The sequence below is a fragment of the Triturus cristatus genome, chromosome 2_1, assembly GCF_964204655.1.
Source record: "Triturus cristatus chromosome 2_1, aTriCri1.1, whole genome shotgun sequence".
Lineage (NCBI taxonomy): Eukaryota > Metazoa > Chordata > Amphibia > Caudata > Salamandridae > Triturus > Triturus cristatus.
Genome location: NC_140581.1, coordinates 42,560,193 through 42,582,190, shown reverse-complemented (window position 1 = coordinate 42,582,190; position 21,998 = coordinate 42,560,193). Strand labels below are relative to the sequence as shown.

The following is a 21,998-nucleotide window of genomic DNA, read 5'->3' as shown; positions in this document are numbered from 1 at the left end:
GAGAAAGGACTGCGGTGCAGACCAACAAGGTCTGAGGGACTCACCCAGCGACGGTAAGTCAGGGCACATCTGGAGCAAACAGGAACGCCCAATCTGAAAAGGAGTTGCCTTCATGGGGACCTGCTATCCAACGGGCAAGTGATCGCGAAGGAGCCTCAAGCTGTCGCACTTGAAGCTGGCCCACGGGTCGCTCGTGGAGTGGAGGCCAACAATCTTCGGTGCAGGAGGTGCTCAAGGCTGGGGCTACTAGGAGGCCCAAAGCACAACTTCGAGGAGGACCAGGAAGATAGTGTTGCTGCAAAAGTTCACAGTGTCCAGTGGTCACGGTTCCATGTCACCCACGATAGCCACGGGCCTCAGCTTTGCTGTGGACTCAGGGTAGCCTTGGGGAAGTCTGGAAATCCACCTCTGGTGATGCAAAGACTTCAGCGTAATGCCAGGGCTCAGGAAAGTCCTACCGGGTTTAGCCAGTGTGAACATGTCTCTCCCTCTAGAAGGGTGGAATGCTACCCCCGCTGACAGATCTGGCGGGGGAGGGGGGTAGTAATCCAAAGCGTTTGACACCAATCATGACATGTTTTGATGCAGCCAACCCAAAGTTAGCAATTACCGCAAGGTAATAATGCACTTAAGAGTATATGGTATGGCTGTATCACAGAACAGCCAGAAGGAAGTATTTCCGAAAGCTGCAGAGGGGCTCAGCTCATGCTTGGGCACCCTCTCACATAAAACCAAGCACTCTGCCTTCAGGATTGTCAAGGCCTGCCATAGGAGTGGCTTATAGGTTTACATGTGTCTGTATAGGGTAGTGATATAGGTAGCCTATACCACAGTAATGGCTGCAAGCACACCCTTACCCAGGCTGCAGTAGCAGACCTGTGGTGCCATTTTGGAGTGCTTCCCAGTGGTGGCATAATATATGCTGCAGCCCCTGGTAGGCCTCTGAGGTACCTATGCCCTAGGTACATAGTATACCATATACTAGGGGCTTATAAGGCACTCCAGAATCCAATTAGATATGTACCTAATGTACATGGAAACCATTTTAGAGAGGAAGCAGCCAGGCTGTGGTCCTGATTAGCAGGGCCACAGCCAGACTAAGGTCGAAAAACAGTGAAACACCAGAAAAAAGTGGTGATACAACCATGTGAAGCAGATCCTACTCTCCTACACAACCCCCCCCCCCCCCGCCAACGCAGGGACATTAAACTAACCTTGACCAGTTGAGTCTTCATGTTCTAAGTGGAAATACCTAGAGAGTCCATCTGCATTGGCATGGTTACTCCCAGGTCTATGTTCCACTGTAAAGTCCATCCCCTGTAGAGAAATGGACCACCTAAGCAGTTTGGGGTTTTAACCCTTCATATGTTTTAGCCATAAGAGGGGCTTATGGTCTGTCTGAACAAGGAAGTGAGTACCAAACAAATATGGCCTCAACTTCTTCAGAGCCCAAACCACAGCAAAGGCCTCCCTCTCAATGGCTGACCAAGGTTTCTCTCTAGGGGTCAGCAATCTGCTTATGAAAGCTACTGGCTGATCCTGACCTTCTTCATTCAGTTGTGACAGTACAGCCCCAACCCCCAATTCAGATGCATCAGTTTGAACAATGAACTTTTTGGAGGAGTCAGGACTCTGCAGAATGGGAGCAGTACACATGGCCTGCTTCAGGTCATCAAATGCCTTTTGACAGCTAGCTGTCCACTGAACCTTTTTGGGTATTTTCTTAGAAGTTGTCATTCAAGGGTGTCACTATTGATCCATACCCTTTGACAAATCTCTTATTGTATCCAGTCAGGCCTAAGAAGGCTCTCACCTGAGTCTGGGTGGTTGGAGCAGTCCATTCCATTATGGTTTGGATTTTGTTCTACAATGGTTGAACCTGGCCCCCACCTACAAGGTGGCCCGGGTACACAACCTGACTCTGCCCTATCTGGCACTTAGTAGCCTTGATAGTTAGGCCTGCTTTTTGCAGAGCCTCCAAAACATTCCTTAGGTGGACCAGGTGACCCTCTCAGGTGGACCTAAAGACAGCAATATCATCTAGATATGCTGCACTACATGCTTCCAGGCCTGTGAGAACTGCATTCACCAACCTTTGGAAAGTGACAGGTGCATTCTTCAAACCAAAGGACATTACCAAAAATTGATAGTGCCCACTAAGGGTAGAGAATGCTGTCTTTGGCTTTGCATCATCAGCTAGTCTGATCTGCCAGTAGCCAGCTGTCAAGTCAAATGTGCTAAGGTACTTGTCTGAGGCCAAAGTATCTATAAACTCATCTGATCTTGGTATTGGATGGGCATCAGTCCTAGTGACTGCATTGAGACCACTGTAGTCCACACAAAACCTCATCTCTCTTTTTCCACCACTGGTGTGAGGTTTTGGCACAAGGACCACTGGACTAGCCCAAGGGCTATCTGAATGTTCAATAACACCTAAATCCAACATTTTCTGGACTTCTGTCCTGATACAGTACCTGACATGGTCAGCCTATAAATCTTATTTTTAATAGGCAGACTGTCCCCAGTGTCCACTTCATGAGTGCACCAGGTAGTCTGACTTGGAGTCAGTGAGAACATGTGTCTGTACTGACTGAGAACCTGTCTGCAATCAGTTTGCTGCTGGGCATTGAGGCTGCCTGCCAAGGCTACACCATCAACTGACCCATCATCAGGGTTCTGTGAGAGGAGGTCAGGGAGTGGGTCACTCTCTTCCTCCTGTCCCTCATCAGTTGCCATGAGCAAGCCCATGTCAGCCCTGTCCACATATGGCTTTAGCCTGTTGACATGGAGAACCCTATGGGGACTCCTGGGAGTTCCTATGTCTACTAAGTAAGTAACCTCTTCCTTCTGTTCAACAATAGTGTGGGGTCCACTCCACTTGTCCTGGAGAGCTACTGGGGCCACAGGCTCCAACACCCACAATTTCTGTCCTGGCTGGTAAACAGTCAGTACAGCCTTTTGGTCATGCCAGGTTTTTTGCAGTTCCTGGCTAGCCTCAAGGTTTTTGTTTGCCTTTTTCATGTACTCAGCCATCCTGGAGCGGAGACCAAGTACATAGTCCACTATGTCTTGCTTTGGGGGCTTGAGAGGTAACTCCCATCCTTCCTTCACCAAACACAATGGACCCCTGACAGGGTGACCAAACAGAAGTTCAAATGGGCTGTATCCAACCCCCTTCTGATGCACCTCCCTGTATACAAATAAAAGGGCAAGAGCAGGTCCCATTTTCGTCTAAGCTTCTCTGGGAGTCCTTTGATCATGCCCTTTAAGGTTTAGTTGAATTTCTCAACTAAACCATTGCATTGTGGGTGATAGGGTGTGGTGAACTTGTAGTTCACTCCACACTCTTTCCACATAGCAGTCAAGTGACTAGACATGAAGTTTGCATCCCTGTCAGATACTATCTCCTTTGGAAAGTCTACTCTTGAGAATGCACTCAAGAGAGCTATTGCCACTACAGGTGCTGTAGTGGTTCTTAGGGGAATTGCTTATGGATACCTGGTGGTATGATCCACTACCACCAGTATAAATCTGTGCCCAGATGCTGTTTGGGGATCCATGGGATCAACAATGTCAATCCCTACCCTTTCAAACGGCACCCCCACCACAGGTAGTGGTATTAGGGGGGCCTTTGTAGTGCCACCTGCTTTGCCACTGGCTTGGCAGGTTACACAGGAGCGACACAACTCCTTTGTGTCTTCAGACATGTGGGGCCAGTGAAAGTGAGGAACAATTCTGTCCTAAGTCTTGTTCTGGCCTAAGTGTCCTGCTAGGGGAATATCATGGGCTAGTGTCAATAGGAAACCCCTAAACTTCAGAGGTATAGCCAACCTCCTGGATGCACCAGGCTTGGAGTCTCTGCTCTCTGAGTATAGGAGTCCATCATCCCAATAAACTTTATGGGTGCCACTAGCATTCCCAGCAGCCTCATCAGCAGCTTGCTGTCAGAGGGTTTCAAGAGAGGGGCATTGTTTCTGCTCCTGGCTCAGATCAGACCTGGAAGGGCCCCCTGTCCCCAAGAACTCAACCTGGTCAGGTTCAAGATCCTCTGGGACAGTTCCTTCTTCAGGCTCAAGATCATCTCCCTGAGGAGACTGATCAGTATCCTGAGACAGGTGGGAAGGCTCTACCTTAACCCTACTGCTGCTCCTCCTCTTGTGAGGCACCTGGTCCATTATTCCAGAATCCAGGGCCTGTCCAGCTTTTGACATTTTTGCCTGTGACCTGGTCACAGCAAAGACATGTGCAGGGATCCCTAACATTTCTGCATGTGTCCTGAGCTCCACTTCAGCCCAAGCTGAAGTCTCTAGATCATTGCCAAGCAAGCATTGTACTGGTAGGTCCGCACTTACCACAACCTTCTTAAGGCCAGTTACCCCTCCCCAGGAGAAGTTAACAACTGCCAGAGAATGGTCTGTTCTGACATTGCTAGCATTGGTCACTTGGTACATCTCACCAAGTATAATCTGCCCAGGATCCACAAGATCTTTTGTCACCATTGTGACACTTGCTCCTATGTCCCTGAATGCCCAAGCTTCTACTCCAATAATTAAAGGCTGCTGTCTGTATTTGCCCAAGTTACTGGGACTCACAAAGGGGGACATATCCATGCCTCCATTACTGACAAACACAGCCTGAGTTGGTACTCTGACTAGGCCAAAGTCCATCTCAGAACCCAGGGTCAACCCTACTACACCCTTATTCTGTGTATTCCCACCACCAATTGTAACTGCACTAGGGGGAGCAGGTGCCTTAGGGGCATTGGTGGGGACTGGAGTATTTTCTTTGGCCTTGGTGCAGTCACTAGTCAAGTGAGTTTTCTGTTTACAGATTTTGCACCAAGGTTTCTTTTGGCCTTTACCCTTTCCTGACTGTGAATCCCCACCTGAAGAAGATTTTTGGGGCCCTTGAGAAGATTTCCGGTCTTTACCCTTGTCCCCACCCTTGTCAGAGTTTTTGGAATCTTGCTTCTTTGGGTCACCACCTTGGTTCTGTACCTTCTGCCTTTCCCTGGTTCTGACCCATTTGTCTGCCTTCTTTCCCAATTCTTGGGGAGAGGTCAGATCCGAGTCTACCAGGTATGGGTGCAACAGTTGATTTTGATAGTTATTAAGAATCTGCTCCCTCATTATCAGATTGTACAATCCTATGAAGTCACACACTTTACTGCCCAATAACCAACCTTCCAGAGCCTTAGCAGCATAGTCAACAAAGTCAACCCAGTCCTGAATTTGTGCCTTTTGGGTGTCTCTGAACTTTAACCTGTATTGTTCAGTTGTTAGGTCAAACCCATCTATCAGTGCACTTTTCAAGACTTTGTAGTCATCAGCATCCTCTTCTCTTACAGTGAGGAGCTTGTCTCTACCTTTGTCCGCAAAGGAGAGCCATAAGATTGCTGCCCACTGACCTTGAGGGACCTTCTGTACTTTACAGGCCCTCTGCAAGGCAGTTATCCATTTGTGGATGTCATCCCCACTCTGGTAGGGAGGGACACCGTACTTAGGTTTCTATGGCCATAAGACCTCTCCCTATCTCTAGGGAAATTGCTGCCACCAAGGGACTCTAGTCCCTCTTTTTTACTAGCTCTGTAGAGCTCCAGGGCTTCCCTATCTAAGGCCATCTGCTGCTTTCTGAGGTTGAACTTGCTCATACTTCAGCAGTCTCTCTCTCTCCTCTCCTGGGAGTTTTCCCTTCCTCTGTGAGAAGAAACAGAGGTTCCTATGGAGGAGTTAGACTGGATCAATCAATCAATCATTGTAGAGCGCACTACCTACCCGTGAGGGTCTCAAGGTGCTGAGGGAGGGGGTGCTGCTACTGCTTGAAGAGCCAGGTCTTGAGGAGTCTTCTGAAGGTGAGCAGGTCTTGGGTTTGTCGAAGGTGGGTAGGGAGGGTGTTCCAGGTTTTGACGGCGAGGAAGGAGAACGATCTGCCGCCAAAGGTCGTTCGTTGGATGCGGGGGACAGCGGCGAGGGCAAGGCTGGCGGAGCGGAGCTGGCGGGTGGGGGTGTAGAAACTGAGTCTGCTGTTGAGGTAGGCTGGTCCGGTGTTGTGGAGTACTTTGTGTGCGTGGGTGAGGAGCTTGAAGGTGATCCTCTTGTTGACGGGCAGCCAGTGTAGGTATCTCAGGTGGGTGGTGATGTGGCTGCGGCGAGGGACGTTGAGGATCAGTCGGGCGGAGGTGTTTTGGATGCGTTGCAGTCGTCGGTGGTGTTTGGCCGGGATTCTGGCATAGAGTGTGTTGCCATTGTCCAGCCTGCTGCTGACGAGGGCCTGTGTCACCGTTCTTCTTGTTTCGGTAGGGATCCACTTGTAGATCCTGCGGAGCATGCGGAGGGTGTTGTAGCAGGAGGAGGAGACGGCGTTGACCTGCTTCGACATGGAGAGGGAGGAGTCGAAGATGATTCTTAGGTTGCGTGCGTGGTTGGTGGGTGTTGGTGCTGTCCCCAGCGTGGTCGGCCACCAGGAGTCGTCCCAGGCTGAGGGGGTGGATCCGAGGATGAGGACCTCCATCTTGTCCGAGTTCAGTTTTAGTTGGCTGCTCCTCATCCATTCGGCGATGGCCTTCATTCCCTCGTGGAGGTTGGTTTTGGCAGTGTGTGGGTCCTTGGTGAGGTAGAGGAAGAGCTGGGTGTTGTCGGCATAGGAGATGATGTTGAGGTCGTGCTGGCGGGTGTCGTGTGCGAGGGGGCCATGTAGACGCTGAACAGTGTCGGGCTGAGGGATGTTCCTTGGGGTACGCCGCAGATGATGTCGGTGGCTTCGGATCGGAAGGGTGAGAGGCGGACGCTCTGGGTTCTGCCGGAGAAGAAGGACGTGGTCCAGTCCAGGGCCTTCTCTTGGATTCCGGCTTCTTGGAGGCGTGTCTTTATTGTCTGGTGGCAGACCGTGTTGAAGATGGCTGACAGGTCCAGGAGGATGAGGGCTGATGTTTTGCCATTGTCTAGTTGGAGCCTGATGTCGTCTGTGGCAGCGATGAGCGCCGTCTCGGTGCTGTGGTTTCTTCTGAATCCGGACTGGGACGGGTCTAGGATGTTGTTGTCCTCGAGGTAGCTGGACAGTTGCCTGTTGACGATTTTCTTGATGACCTTCGCCGGGAACGGGAGTAGGGAGATGGGCCGGAAGTTCTTGAGGTCCTCGGGGTCCGTCTTGGGCTTCTTGAGAAGGGCGTTGATTTCGGTGTGCTTTCAGCTTTCCGGGAATGTAGCCGTCTCGAAGGAGGTGTTGATAACCTTCCGTAGTTGGGGTGCGATGGTTGCGTCTGCTTTGTTGAATATGTGGTGTGGGCAGGGGTCTGATGGTGATCCTGAGTGGATGGAGTTCATGACCTTGCGTGTCTCGTCATCATTGATGTTGGTCCAGGAGGTCAGGCAGTTGATGCGGGTGGTTTTCGTAGGGCCGGTGGGCTTTGGCGTTGTCGGGGAAGTCATGGTGTTGAAGCTTTCGTGGATGTCAGCGACCTTGCGGTGGAAGAAGGCGGCCAGCGAGTCGCACAGTTCTTGTGAGGGTGGAATGTCGTTGGCGTTGGCGCTGTGGTTGGATAGATCTCCTTGACCGAGATCTATCCATTCTAGCCCTGTTGTCAGGCCTACCAGGAGGAATAAAGGAAGTAGCATTATTGTCATCCTCCTCATCCTCATCCTGGTGGTCTGTGTTCACCAGAGTCTGGCCATTGTCACTAGTCTGGTCAGCATTAGAGTTAGGGTCAGGGGAGTTTCCACCCCTAGACCCACCCTCAGGTGCTGCCCCACCCACACTGTCTACATCATCAGGCCCGGGGAACAACCTTTACAACGCAACTTTTACAACGCACTACACTTACAACGCATTTTTTACAACGCAGAATCCATTACAACGCATGACATTACAACGCAGGACACTACAACGCATTTTTAAAAACTACCTTTACAACGCATTCCATTACAACGCATACTACCATTACAACGCATACCATTACAACGCATAATATAGTAATATACTATCCAACACTTACCCTACTGTTGCACCCCCTGGAGTTAGAATAGTAATTTTTACCCCTATACTATCCAACACTTACCCTACTGTTGCACCCCCTGGAGTTAGAATAGTAATTTTTACCCCTATACTATCCAACACTTACCCTACTGTTGCACCCCCTGGAGTTAGAATAGTAATTTTTACCCCTATACTATCCAACACTTACCCTACTGTTGCACCCCCTGGAGTTAGAATAGTAATTTTTACCCCTATACTATCCAACACTTACCCTACTGTTGCACCCCCTGGAGTTAGAATAGTAATTTTTACCCCTATACTATCCAACACTTACCCTACTGTTGCACCCCCTGGAGTTAGAATAGTAATTTTTACCCCTATACTATCCAACACTTACCCTACTGTTGCACCCCCTGGAGTTAGAATAGTAATTTTTACCCCTATACTATCCAACACTTACCCTACTGTTGCACCCCCTGGAGTTAGAATAGTAATTTTTACCCCTATACTATCCAACACTTACCCTACTGTTGCACCCCCTGGAGTTAGAATAGTAATTTTTACCCCTATACTATCCAACACTTACCCTACTGTTGCACCCTCTGGAGTTAGAATAGTAATTTTTACCCCTATACTATCCAACACTTACCCTACTGTTGCACCCCCTGGAGTTAGAATAGTAATTTTTACCCCTATACTATCCAACACTTACCCTACTGTTGCACCCCCTGGAGTTAGAATAGTAATTTTTACCCCTATACTATCCAACACTTACCCTACTGTTGCACCCCCTGGAGTTAGAATAGTAATTTTTAACCCTATACTATCCAACACTTACCCTACTGTTGCACCCCCTGGAGTTAGAATAGTAATTTTTAACCCTATACTATCCAACACTTACCCTACTGTTGCACCCCCTGGAGTTAGAATAGTATTTTTTAACCCTATACTATCTAATACTTACCTTAAATGCAATTTAATATTATGCGTTGTAATGGTATGCGTTGTAAAGGTAGTATGCGTTGTAATGGATATGCGTTGTAAGGTATTTTTTTAAAATGCGTTGTAGTGTCCTGCGTTGTAATGTCATGCGTTGTAATGGATTGTGCGTTGTAAAAAATGCGTTGTAAAGGTATGCGTTGTAATAGTATGCGTTGTAACGTCATACATCCTCAGGCCCACTAGGCCCTGTGATATCATCCAGTTTCAGTATCTTTATGAGATGCTATGTGGATGGACTTTTGCCTGTCTTCAGCTTCCTAATGGAACATAAGGCCCTAAGCTGAGCAAAGGTGAGATCCTCATATTTATAGGGAAGCAGCTCACTGGTTCCTGGTAGGTCCCAGTGGTTCCTGGCTGGTTAGACATTACTAATGTGGTGTGGTGTATTGCACTACCTACACTAGTGTGGCTTACTAAACTCTCTTGAGTTGTAGAAAGGGTGTGATATCCCTTAACACACAACTCTAAGTTCAGTAGAACTTACTGTAGCTAAACTTGATATTATATGTACCTCTGGTACCTTTAGTTGTTTTCAGTTGATCAATTCGATTGAGATTATCTGGTAAAACAATAGCAAGCTGGAATCCCACATGCTGCACACCAATGTTATAAGGTGGCCTGATATATGCTGTCCACTAGTTCTAGTGGGCACCTTGTATCAGTCCAAACAAGCCCTTATGGTGAATGGTTAAAGACAACCTTATATGAAAGCTATCCTAGTGGTAGCTATGGAGAGCAGCCTTCAGGCTAAGTCTTGAAGAAATGTAAAGCAGCTTGTTTTACCAGTCTATAATCTCTTGAATGATCAAATGAAAAGACAACCACGCCAGGTATATATTTAAAATATATGTATTTAGGTTAACACACACCCCTCTAGTCTCTTTATGAGACTGGAGTTCGAAGTACTTAACTTACAAGATAGCAATTATTAGTACTAGCACAAATACACGTTTGGGCCCTAGGGGCTTACCAAACCATATACCAAAAAAGTGGTATACGAACCACGACTGGGATAGACACTAGGCCTATAGCCTCTAGAATCGCTGGGACCCCAAGGACCCACCCAAGGTAGTGAAACAGGGGGCCCACGGGGACAGTATGCAGTGTGTAAACACAACCGCGGGTTCCCCATTATCTTCTATGGGCAATGTCGCGGCTGGAAATTTTAAGATTAGGGAAACTTCTAATCGAGTCAGGACAAAACCCTCTTGGACTTAAGAAGCACGTGAGCACCGGAGTACTCGAGTTACCTCACCCAGGGAAGCCGGGTGCATAGGTGTCTTTTGGTGTCGGGTCGCGTTGTCGATTTCAATGGGAGCCTGCAAAGAACTGCTGCTTCCGTGAAGAGGAGAAGTGTCCGGAAATATCCAAGCCTGGATCTAGGATGTAAGGAACCTGAAAGCAGAGGGGACAGAGTCTGGGTCACTAGCCAGTGACCAAGGGCAGGATGGACCAATGCCCAAAGATGTCGGGTGCTTCAGGTGAGTTGATGGGTGTCTTGACTCTTCAGCCACGAGGTCCAGGAGGCCTCGACAAAGTCCACGAGCCGAATTCAAGCTGACCCACGAAGTCTGTCGAGTGCTGTGGTGTCGGTGACCAGAAAGGACCCAACAAGCCTTGGCAACGGCAAGTCACTGGAATTTAGAGAGAGGACTGCGGTGCAGACCAGCAAGGTCTGAGGGACTCACCCAGCAAGGGTAAGTCAGGTCTGGTGCAGCCAGGAACGCTCAATCAGTAAAGGAGTTGCCTTCGTGGGAACCTGCTAGTCAACGGGGCTAGTTATCGCGAAGGAGCCTCAAGCGGTCGCACTTGAAGCTGGCCCACTGGTCACTCGTGGAGTGGAGGCCAACAATCTTTGGTGCAGGAGGTGCTCAAGGCTGGGGATACTCGGAGCCCAAAGCACAACTTCGAGGAGGACCAGGAAGATAGTGTTGCTGCAAAAATTCATGGTGTCCAGGGTCACGGTTCCACATCACCCACGATAGCCACGGGCCTCAGCTTTGCTGTGGACTCAGGGTAGCCTCGGGGAAGTCTGGAAACCCACCTCTGGTGATGCAAAGACTTCGGGCTCCGGCGGGAGCTTTAGCGATGCAGACCGGTCAGTTGCTTCTTTGGTGCCTGCCAAGCAGGGGAGTCACTCCTTGACCCCAAGGGAGATCTCTTCAGTCTTCTAGTCAGCATAGAACGTTGAAGGTCCAGGATATATGTTGCATAGTTTCGTCCAGGGTAATCTAAAGTCCTAGGGACTGGATTCCTATACTTACAGTAAGTTTAGGGGATGGACTAAGTCTAAGGCCCCACCTATGGGTGGGCTTGGAAAGATGGGTGGTTACACCCATTTCCTTTGTCCAGTTCCACGCCAGAGCAGGGGCAGGTAGCCCCTGCAACCGGTTTGAACTGGGCTATGCACAGGGACAGCAAACGTGCCCCCAGTGCAGGACTTCAAAGCACCAGAGAGTGCTCCCGCCCAGCCCCAATACACATCAACCTGTCTGGGGAGGTGGTCACACCTCCCTTCGACAGGAAACGTATTGTCCAGGCCTCCCCTGCCGGAGTTTCAATCAGCAGCAGGAGACCAGACCCGTGTCTGTGGCAGAAGCATTCCTTTTGTGATGCCAGGGCTCAGGAAAGTCCTACCGGGCTTAGCCAGTGTGAACATGTCTCTCCCTCTAGAAGGGAGGAATGCTAGCCCTGCCGCCAAAACTGGCGGGGGGGGTAGTATTCCAAAGCGTTTGACACCAAACACGACATGTTTTGATGCAGCCATCCCAAAGTTATCATTTACCGCAAGGTTATAATGCACTTAAGAGAATATGGTATGGCTGTATCACAGAACAGCCATAAGGAAGTATTTCCGAAAGCTGCAGAGGGGCTCAGCTCATGCTTGGGCACCCTCTCACATAAAACCAAGCCTTCAGGATTGTCAAGGCCTGCCATAGGAGTGGCTTATAGGTTTATATGTGTTTATATGTGTCTGTGGTGCCATTTTGGAGTGCTTCGCAGGGGTGGCATAATACATGCTGCAGCCCCTGGTAGGCCTCTGAGGTACCTATGCCCTAGGTACATAGTATACCATATACTAGGGGCTTATAAGGCACTCCAGAATCCAATTAGATATGTACCTAATGTACATGGAAACCATTTTAGAGAGGAAGCAGCTAGGATGGGGTCCTGATTAGCAGGGCCACAGCCAGACTAAGGTCGAAAAACAGTGAAACACCAGCAAAAAGTGGGGGTACCGATGTGAAGCAGATCCTACTTCATACAGCCGGCGTCTTCACTAACACTGTAGCAGGGGGAGGTCTTCCCATGCACCCACAGTACAAAGGGGAGGACTTCACATTAGCCCATGCTGCAGGAAGGATGTCTTCACATACAATATACTAATGCTACATGGGGAAGTCTTTGCATTCAGCCATCTATCAGGAGGGAGATCTTCACATGCACTCATCTTGCAGGAGGAGGCCTTCCCATACACATGGTGCAGGTGGGGGATCTTCACATGCACGCATGCCACAGGAGGAGGTCTTCTCATGCACTCATGCCACAGGTGGAGGTCTTCTCATGCACCCATGCCATAGGTGGAGGTCTTCTCATGCACCCATGTCACAGGAGGAGGTCTTCTCATGCACCCACCCAGGAGGCCTTCGCGTGCACCTATGCTGAAGGGGGAGCTCTATGAAACCACCCATGCTGCAGTCGGGCGTCTTCACTAACACTGATGCTACAGGGGGAGGTCTTTCCATGCACCTGCAGTACAAAGGGGAGGACTTCACAGTAGCCCATGCTGCAGGAAGGATGTCTTCACATACAATATACTAATGCTACATGGGGAAGTCTTTGCATTCAGCCATCTAGCAGGAGGGAGATCTTCACATGCACCCATCCTGAAGGCCAAGGTCTTCACATGGGCCCACGCTGCAGGAGGGAGGTCTTCACATGAGCTCACCCTGCAGGAGGGAGGTCTTCACATGAGCCCACCCTGCAGGAGGGAGGTCTTCACATGAGCCCACGCTGCAGGAGGGAGGTCTTCACATGAGCCCACGCTGCAGGAGGGAGGTCTTCACATGAGCCCACCCTGCAGGAGGGAGGTCTTCATATGAGCCCACGCTGCAGGAGGGAGGTCTTCACATGAGCCCACGCTGCAGGAGGGAGGTCTTCACATGAGCCCACGCTGCAGGAGGGAGGTCTTCACATGAGCTCACCCTGCAGGAGGGAGGTCTTCACATGAGCCCACCCTGCAGGAGGGAGGTCTTCACATGAGCCCACGCTGCAGGAGGGAGATCTTCACATGAGCCCACGCTGCAGGAGGGAGGTCTTCACATGAGCCCACCCTGCAGGAGGGAGGTCTTCATATGAGCCCACGCTGCAGGAGGGAGGTCTTCACATGAGCCCACGCTGCAGGAGGGAGGTCTTCACATGAGCCCACGCTGCAGGAGGGAGGTCTTCACATGAGCTCACCCTGCAGGAGGGAGGTCTTCACATGAGCCCACCCTGCAGGAGGGAGGTCTTCACATGAGCCCATGCTGCAGGAGGGAGGTCTTCACATGAGCCCACGCTGCAGGAGGGAGGGCTTCACATGAGCTCACTCTGCAGGAGGGAGGTCTTCACATGAGCCCACGCTGCAAGAGGGAGGTCTTCGTGTGACAGATATTGTATCACGTGGAACCCACTGGTGCGTTTTAAACTGTAATCACCTGTACACCTGATCTAAGCTGATTGGATTTACAGATGGTTTGGGTGGTTCCCTTCCAAACAGTGTATGAAAAGAAAATGTGATAAAGAGTTGGGAGATCAGTGTCCATAGGAATATATTGCACTCCATACCTGCAGGACAGAAGTGTAACTAAAGCAGATGGCTGTCAAACGACTTCTTACCAATGCTACCAACATGCATGAACTTAACTTAATACAGGCTTTAAAGACAGCATTCTTCCTCTTTAATATCACTCACCTGAAGAATGCTTCAGCTCTGTATGATGATGATGCCTTATTTATTTTTCATTCTTGTTCTTTGGTTCTTCTCCTGTGGTGTTCCCCACAGGTGCATCTCCTGCTTGTATTGTGTATTTTCCGGCTTTGGCGTACAGCTTCTCAAAATCCAGCTGCCTCTTCACAAGGGCTCCATATCGACCCTGGTTTTCTGAGATCTGTGAGTAGTTGGAACAAACAGTCAGTCACAGACTACTTGAAATGCATTTACCATAATGCAGTTGGGAGGACTGAGTCAGATTTGAGGTCCCTGATAATGTACATACAAGCCCCTGCCCAGAGGGAGTGAGGGTGATACAAGTGGGCACCGCGTTTCGTGAGAGATTCACAATAGTGCACTGAGCATGTTTTTCTTCATTTAAAAGTGCGCAATTCATGGAAATCACATTTCACACGTTTCCAAGTTTAAAAATGTCTGTGGCTGGTACATTTCCCTGGGTGAACACAGGTTATTGTTCAAGAACGTGCAGCCATCACAAGCAAGTGTATGAAAGATGGGTCCCAAATGTGTCTTACATCTCCTCGTGTTTAGTTCATTCCTCTGTCAGGAGTGGGACCGCCCATTTCATTGAGAAAAGACTTTTGTGTCAAGAAACCACAGCCAAGCTGCAAAAATGATCCTTAACAAATCTAACATCTGGTCTGGTTTTCAGAAACGTATAGCTCACTCTCACACTAACAAGGGTCCTGAGGGTATGTGTGGAGTTACATACTCCCTAACACCGGTGCTAGGAGTGTGTGTTGAGTAGCACACTCTTACATTAACAATGGTACTGCGAGTATGTGCAGAGTACAGGAATGAGTGTTGAGTAACCACTCTGTTATTAACAAGGGTGTTGGAAGTATGTGTAGACTAGCACAATCTTTCAGAAACAAGGGTGGTGGGAACATGTATAGAGTAGCACACTCACACACTAACAAGGGTCCTGAGGGTATGTGTGGAGTTACATACTCACTAACACCGGGGTTAGGAGTGTGTGTTGAGTACTACACTCTTACATTAACAAGGGTGCTGGGAGTATGTGTGGAGTTGCATACTCACTAACACCGGTGCTAGGAGTGTGTGTTGAGTAGCACACTCTTACATTAACAAGGGTACTGGGAGTATTTGCAGAGTACAGTAAAGAGTGTTGAGTAACCACTCTGTTATTAACAAGGGTGAAGAAAATGTAGACTAGCACAATCTTTGAGTAACAAGGGCAGTGGGAACGTGTATCTCACTCACACACTAACAAGGGTCCCGAGGCTATGTGTAGAGTTACATACTCACTAACACTGGTGCTAGAAGTTTGTCTTGAGGTGTGTAGAACACCAATAGCACACTAACCAGGTGCATGGGGTATGTGTAGGTTAGCACACTTTTACACTAACAAGGTTGCTAGGAGTATGTGTAGAATAACACATTCTTACAATACCAAGGATGCTGAGAGTTTGTGTAGCGTAGCACACTCCCACACTAACAAGGATGCTTGCAGTATGTGTAGATGAGCACACTCTTGCACTATCAAAGGTGTGGGAAAGATGTGTAGAGTAGAACAGAGAAACACTAACAAAGGTGTTAGGGCATATGTAGAGCAGCACGGTCCTAACTTAACAAGGGTGCTGAGAGTGTGTGTAGCATAGCACACTCCCACACTAACAAGGATGCTTGCAGCATGTGTAGACGAGCACAATCTTGCACTATCAAAGGTGTGGGAAAGATGTGTAGAGTAGAACAGAGGAACACTAACAAAGGTGTTAGGGCATATGTGGAGCAGCACGGTCCTAAGCTGACAAGGGTGCTGAGAGTGTGTTTAGCATAGCACACTCCCACACTAACAAGGATGCTTGCAGTATGTGTAGACGAGCACAATCTTGCACTATCAAAGGTGTGGGAAAGATGTGTAGAGTAGAACAGAGGAACACTAACAAAGGTGTTAGGGCATATGTAGAGCAGCATTTTCCTAACCTGACAAGGGTGCTGAGAGTGTGTGTAGCGTAGCACACTCCCACACTAACAAGGATGCTTGCAGTATGTGTAGACGAGCACAATCTTGCACTATCAAAGGTGTGGGAAAGATGTGTGGAGTAGAACAGAGGAACACTAACAAAGGTGTTAGGGCATATGTAGAGCAGCATTTTCCTAACCTGACAAGGGTGCTGAGAGTGTGTGTAGCATAGCACACTCCCAAACTAACAAGGATGTTTGCAGTATGTGTAGACGAGCACAATCTTGCACTACCAAAGGTGTGTGAAAGATGTGTAGGGTAGAACAGAGGAACACTAACAAAGGTGTTAGGGCATATGTAGAGCAGCACGTTCCTAACCTGACAAGGGTGCTGAGAGTATGTGTAGGCGAGTCAAAAGAACCTAACCTCAAGGAATGGGTGGTGTCAGAAATCTTTTGGATTCTGAAGTACACCAATTTGAGAGAAAGGGAAAAAAAAGTTTCTTTCTTAAGTCCCCTCACTCACCAGGGTTTCCCCACGGTGACATGCTTCATCATTGGGGTCCTCCCAGTCCTCTACGAACTGAGGCATGCTGCGACTAGTGGATTACGCAGGAGCACTAGAAATCAGAATATGTGTAGTGCAAGTGAAAATGTGGTGGAGTGGGATAAGGAAAATTAAAATAATCAGCTAGTGGGCCGAATAAACTTTATTGATGCTCCTGGCTGATATGCTTAAAAACGGGGTGATATGCTAAAAGGCCCTAACTATAATGGATAGGTACCTAGCATATGGTCTGGTCAACTAGTTTCAAGCTTCCCCAGCTCTTCTTAAGGAATACACCGGGAATAGCCCAGTGTAAAGACGCCACTCCTAGTTAACCTGATTCAGGTGCAAAAAGTGAGACGCTGCAACTGTAAGGCATGCGTTACAATTAATACATACGTAATGTACGTCAGGCAATATCTGTAGGATACAATAAGACAAATATTAAAGGGACAAAATAGTCATATGTACTGTTGTCAATATTAATTGTGAGCACACTACACCCAAGTGTTCGTACACTCTTGTCTCTGATGTGCCTCTTTGTGGTTTAAAACAAGAAAGAAACTATAATTAGCTTTCTCCATGCCGGCGATGTGCTGAAAAGTGAGTCGAAAATTACAATATATACAAAAGACTAACGCTTCTGACACAACATACAACACACACACGAATAACGAAAAAAAGACATTACATACATTTTAAAAAGCAACAATGTGCCTCATGGTCAACGGAGGGGGTGTGGCGATCTCGTACATCTAAGGAAAAATGTAAATGTAAATGAGGTCGTTAGGACTGTGGCGTGCTCCGTATTCATGGTTCGCCCTTGGAGAGAGGAATAACGGGAAGAAGAACTGTTCTCCGCGTAACGAGTAGGCATAATGAGCTTGCCTAGTGCTATCACTTACTTGTACGTGGACAACCACACTCACGAACACCTACTGGGGCCAAACCTCACGGACCGCATTCTGGCGTGTCCCCGGTGCGGAGCTAGTTATCAATGGGTAGTTTTGCATAGAAAGCGAGGAGGGCTCGTGTTCGAAGTCCCTTCCGGGAGGCGCCATTTTGGATTGGGCGGACTGTGCGAGAGAGTGTGTATAATCGATGAGACATGATGTTCACATCTGATCAGACACTTAAGTTATGGTGAAAAAGGACTAATTTACAAAACAAGAGTTAATGCCTCATGCGTGGTGAATTAGATAAAAAAAGGGAGGGAGAGAATAAAGGGCGTTATCACCAAGAAGCGGCCATGATGGATAGGGCCAAAATACGATAGAAAAATTCGGTTTAATGAAAAAACTTTATCAACCTCATACCAGATAATAGACAGTTCGAAATACGGTACCTGTCCTGGTTCGAAAGGTAATCAGAGGTAGGGAATTAATTACCCAACAAAGAGTGATAAAGATATTGGAAAAAGGGTTAGAATCACATGATTAATTTACATGATAATAAATGTGAGGAGATGTAGTGAAAGTTCACAATGAGACTGCTTTGAGGAGCATAGTAGGATTAAGGAAGATACATTGGGTATCTTGTCATGTAAATTGTCCCCCGGGTATGTCATCATTCAGACCTCTGCTGTCAGAGCGCAACTTAAACACCCATCGTTGTTCTTTTTCGTGTAGTTTTGTTTCAATGTTTGAGTGATTGTTTACGTGTTCCAGAATAACCCAGTTGAGGTCATTAGGTGTGTGTTGTTTTTCCAGAAAATGAGTGGTCATTTTGGTGTTGCTGTGTTTACACCTAAAAGTGCTTCGGTGTTCAATTATTCTGGTGTTCAGCTTCCTTGTGGTCATCCCCACATAGTGAAGGTTGCAAACGCAGGTGATAAGATATACCACCCCTGTTGTATTGCAATTGGTGAAGGATCGAAGGTTCCATGTCATTCCATTGTTATAGGTTACTGTTTTTGTCGCTTTGGTTAAATGACATACACTACAGTTACTACATGAGTAATGGCCCTCAGGTAGTGGATGGAGCAGACGTAGAGGACCAATGGTTTTCGTGGGGTTAGGGCGAGTATGAACTAGAAAGTCCCTCAGATTTTTGGCTTTTCGATGACTGAACATAGGTTTTTGTAAATCCAAACCTCCACTATTCAGGATCCGCCAATGTTTTTTTATTATTTTGGTTACTTGGTTTGATGCAATATTGAAGGTGGTAATGCAGATTTGTCTTTTCCGGTCTTTTTGTGTGGTCTCGGGTTTGTCTTCCAGAAGTGCCTCTCTATTATTATTTGAAGCTCTTTTTTGAGCCCTGGACACAAGATGTTGTGGATATTGTCGTCGTATCAGTTTCTGTGATAGATCATTGGCTTGAATTTTGTAATCTTGTCGTGTGGTGCAGTTGCGTCTTAGGCGCAAGAATTGTCCAAAAGGAAGATTGTCTTTCAAACTTCTAGGATGGAAACTATCATACACAAGTAGGCAATTCCTTGCTGTGGGCTTAAAATGTGTAGTGGTGATTATACGTCCTTCGTGTGCTGTTATGTTGAGATCTAGAAAGACAAGATTGGATTTACTCATGGTACTGGTGAATTTCAGGAAAGGGTCTTGTTGGTTTAGCCAAACTAAGAAAAACTCAGCCTCTTCTTTGGTCCCTTCCCAGATCACGAACACATCATCTATGTATCTTTTCCATTGTTTTATATGGTCAATGTGTGGGTTGTTCTGATGGAGAACTTTTTGCTTCTCAAGGTGATGTACATAGAGCCCTGCTACGCTCGGCACAAATGTACTTCCCATGCTGGTACCGTGGGTTTGTTTATACAAGGAGTTGTTAAATTGGAAGAAGTTTTCAGTCAAGGCCAAGCGACAACACTCAAGGACCACATGTCTGGGTGTGTGGTAAACCCAATTACTTTGAAAAAGTACCTCCTCCAGGTTATCTAGAGTGTCCTTTTGTGGGAGACTGGTGTAGAGGCTCTCTACATCCAAACTGATCAGTATACTGGTTGTAGGGTTGAATTCAAGGTCCTGGATTAGACAAAGGACTGCCTTTGTGTCCTGTAGGTACGTATCAGTGGCTTGGACCAAAGGTCTTAAGAAAGCATCTGCAAACTTAGATAGAGGTTCCAGGATGGACCCTATTCCTGATACTATTGGTCTTCCATTGATTTATGTATATTTGGAATTGTATAAAAATAAGGGATTATGGGTTTTTTGTTTTCCAAAAAATCCGCTTCTTTTCTACTTATCCAATCATTAGTCAAGGATTCTTCCACCAGACTCGCGATCTCTATCCGTAGACGTTCGGTGGGGTCATTTTGTATTGCCAGATAATTACGTTCATCAGCCAACAGGCGTAGGCATTCTTGTTGGTAGTCAGGTGTATTTTGTAGAACTATTGCCCCACCTTTATCTGCTGGTTTTATTGTCAGGTCTTTATCATTTGATAGTTGGTGAATAGCCTCTTTTTCGATTTTACTGGTGTTGTGAAATACTTTGATTGTTTTGGGGTCTATTTCTGTGACCTCCTTCAATACTGCTTTTTCGAAAGCTAGTAGTTCAATGGGAAGGTTATTGGATGGAGGAGTAAAATTGGATTTTTTATGTAATCCAGTATCCGTGGAAGTGTTAGTGTTAGGTTCCTTGTCTTTAAAGTAGATTTCCAATTTATTCCTGCGAATAAACTCTTTTAATTCGCAGACCAGCCTGAATTTATCCAACGAGGCTGTGGGGACAAAACCTAATCCTTTTTCCAAAACAGTTTTTTGAATAGGTGTGAGAGTTGCTTTGGAGAGATTGACTACTAAGCTTGGTTGTTGCTCGTTGAGGGCATATTCGGTGGACCCATACTCCGTGTGTGGATCCTCACTGTCTCCAGGGGCTGGGCCCATTGTACCTGTTGGCCTCGTCTGTTTTTTCCTCTTAATGGAGTCTTTCCTCTCCCTAAAAAAGACTGACTCTGTTCCTGGTTCTGTGGACCATCCCAGTATGGGTAGGGTTGTGGTGGGTAAGATTGGTGAAACGGAGATGGTCCGTAGAAAAACTGTGGTGGTGGGGTGTATGGTGGCATGTTTTGATATGAAGGCCAACCAAATCTTGGTCCGCCTCTATTTCTTTGACGTCCTTCTCTCGATCGTCTGTTCCTGTTGGTAAAATTATAATTCATACTCGAATCTGAAAGATCTGAACCAGTGTCCGAATTATCGCTATCCGTGTTGTAGCCTGGATTACGATTTGTGGGGATGTAATCATCTCTAGTGTAAGGGTACACTTTTTCTAGAGAGAAATTCTTCTGATCTTTTTGTAGTTTAGCATATTTCGTGTCCTTTAAACCTATTTCAAATTCGGTCATGGTCTTGTTGAGTTCTTCAAGTCGTTTTTTCAATTCAGCTGTGCTCTGATATGTTTTTAAACGAATTTCCAAATCATGAATGCCATTCTTCATTTCTTCAGAGAGGCGTGCTGCAGTTTTTATAATTAGCACAAGCCAGTCTCTGGTGCAATGCCAGGATATTAACGACCAATCCTTTTTAAAGAGTTTGTCGTTTTGGAAAATAAAGGGTTCATTTCTGACAATGAAGCCACGTGGGGCAATATTGGCTCTTACATACTCAGTTATCATGATCCCATGTATCAATGTTTTAATTTGTTCTCGTTTCAATTCTGTCAACTCATCCCAGCATTGGCTGGCTTCGTTGGTGTCCCTGGTACTGGTCCCGGACAGGGGAAGCATGGACGCTATGATTCTATCTACCTCATCTTGTGAGTAGGTGAGACCTGTTATTTCGGTCATATTGATAGGAGATATTTTGAATGGTATATGAAGTGGAATGTCACACCCCCTCTGTTTACCATGTATGTAATGTCTTTTTTTCGTCATTGGTGTGTGTGTTGTATGTTGTGTCAGACGCGTTAGTCTTTTGTATATATTGTAATTTTCGACTCACTTTTCAGCACATCGCCGGCATGGAGAAAGCTAATTATAGTTTCTTTCTTGTTTTAAACCACAAAGAGGCACATCAGAGACAAGAGTGTACGAACACTTGGGTGTAGTGTGCTCACAATTAATATTGACAACAGTACATATGACTATTTTGTCCCTTTAATATTTGTCTTATTGTATCCTACAGATATTGCCTGACGTACATTACGTATGTATTAATTGTAACGCATGCCTTACAGTTGCAGCGTCTCACTTTTTGCACCTGAATCAGGTTAACTGGGAGTGGCGTCTTTACACTGGGCTGGTCCCGGTGTAGTCCTGAAGAAGAGCTGGGGAAGCTCGAAACTAGTTGACCAGACCATATGCTAGGTACACCTATCCATTATAGTTAGGGCCTTTTAGCATATCACCCCGTTTTTAAGCATATCAGCCAGGAGCATCAATAAAGTTTATTCGGCCCACTAGCTGATTATTTTAATTTTCCTTATCCCACTCCACCACATTTTCACTTGCACTACACATATTCTGATTTCTAGTGCTCCTGCGTAATCCGCTAGTCGCAGCACGCCTCAGTTCGTAGAGGACTGGGAGGACCCCAATGATGAAGCATGTCACCGTGGGGAAACCCTGGTGAGTGAGGGGACTTAAGAAAGAAAACATTTTTTC

The 21,998-nt window shown here is 47.1% G+C and overlaps 1 protein-coding gene across 1 annotated transcript in view; it reads right to left on the bottom strand.

The window, feature by feature from the left end:
* The window catches only part of LOC146863681 (uncharacterized), a 301,266-nt gene that overhangs the window by 38,311 nt on the left and 240,957 nt on the right, over positions 1-21,998 (bottom strand). Inside the window, exon 7 of the mRNA XM_085627808.1 lies at positions 13,928-14,123. Within this exon, the coding sequence (XP_085483934.1) occupies positions 13,968-14,123 (156 nt within the window). The 3' untranslated portion in view covers positions 13,928-13,967. The remainder of the gene's footprint in view (positions 1-13,927; positions 14,124-21,998) is intronic.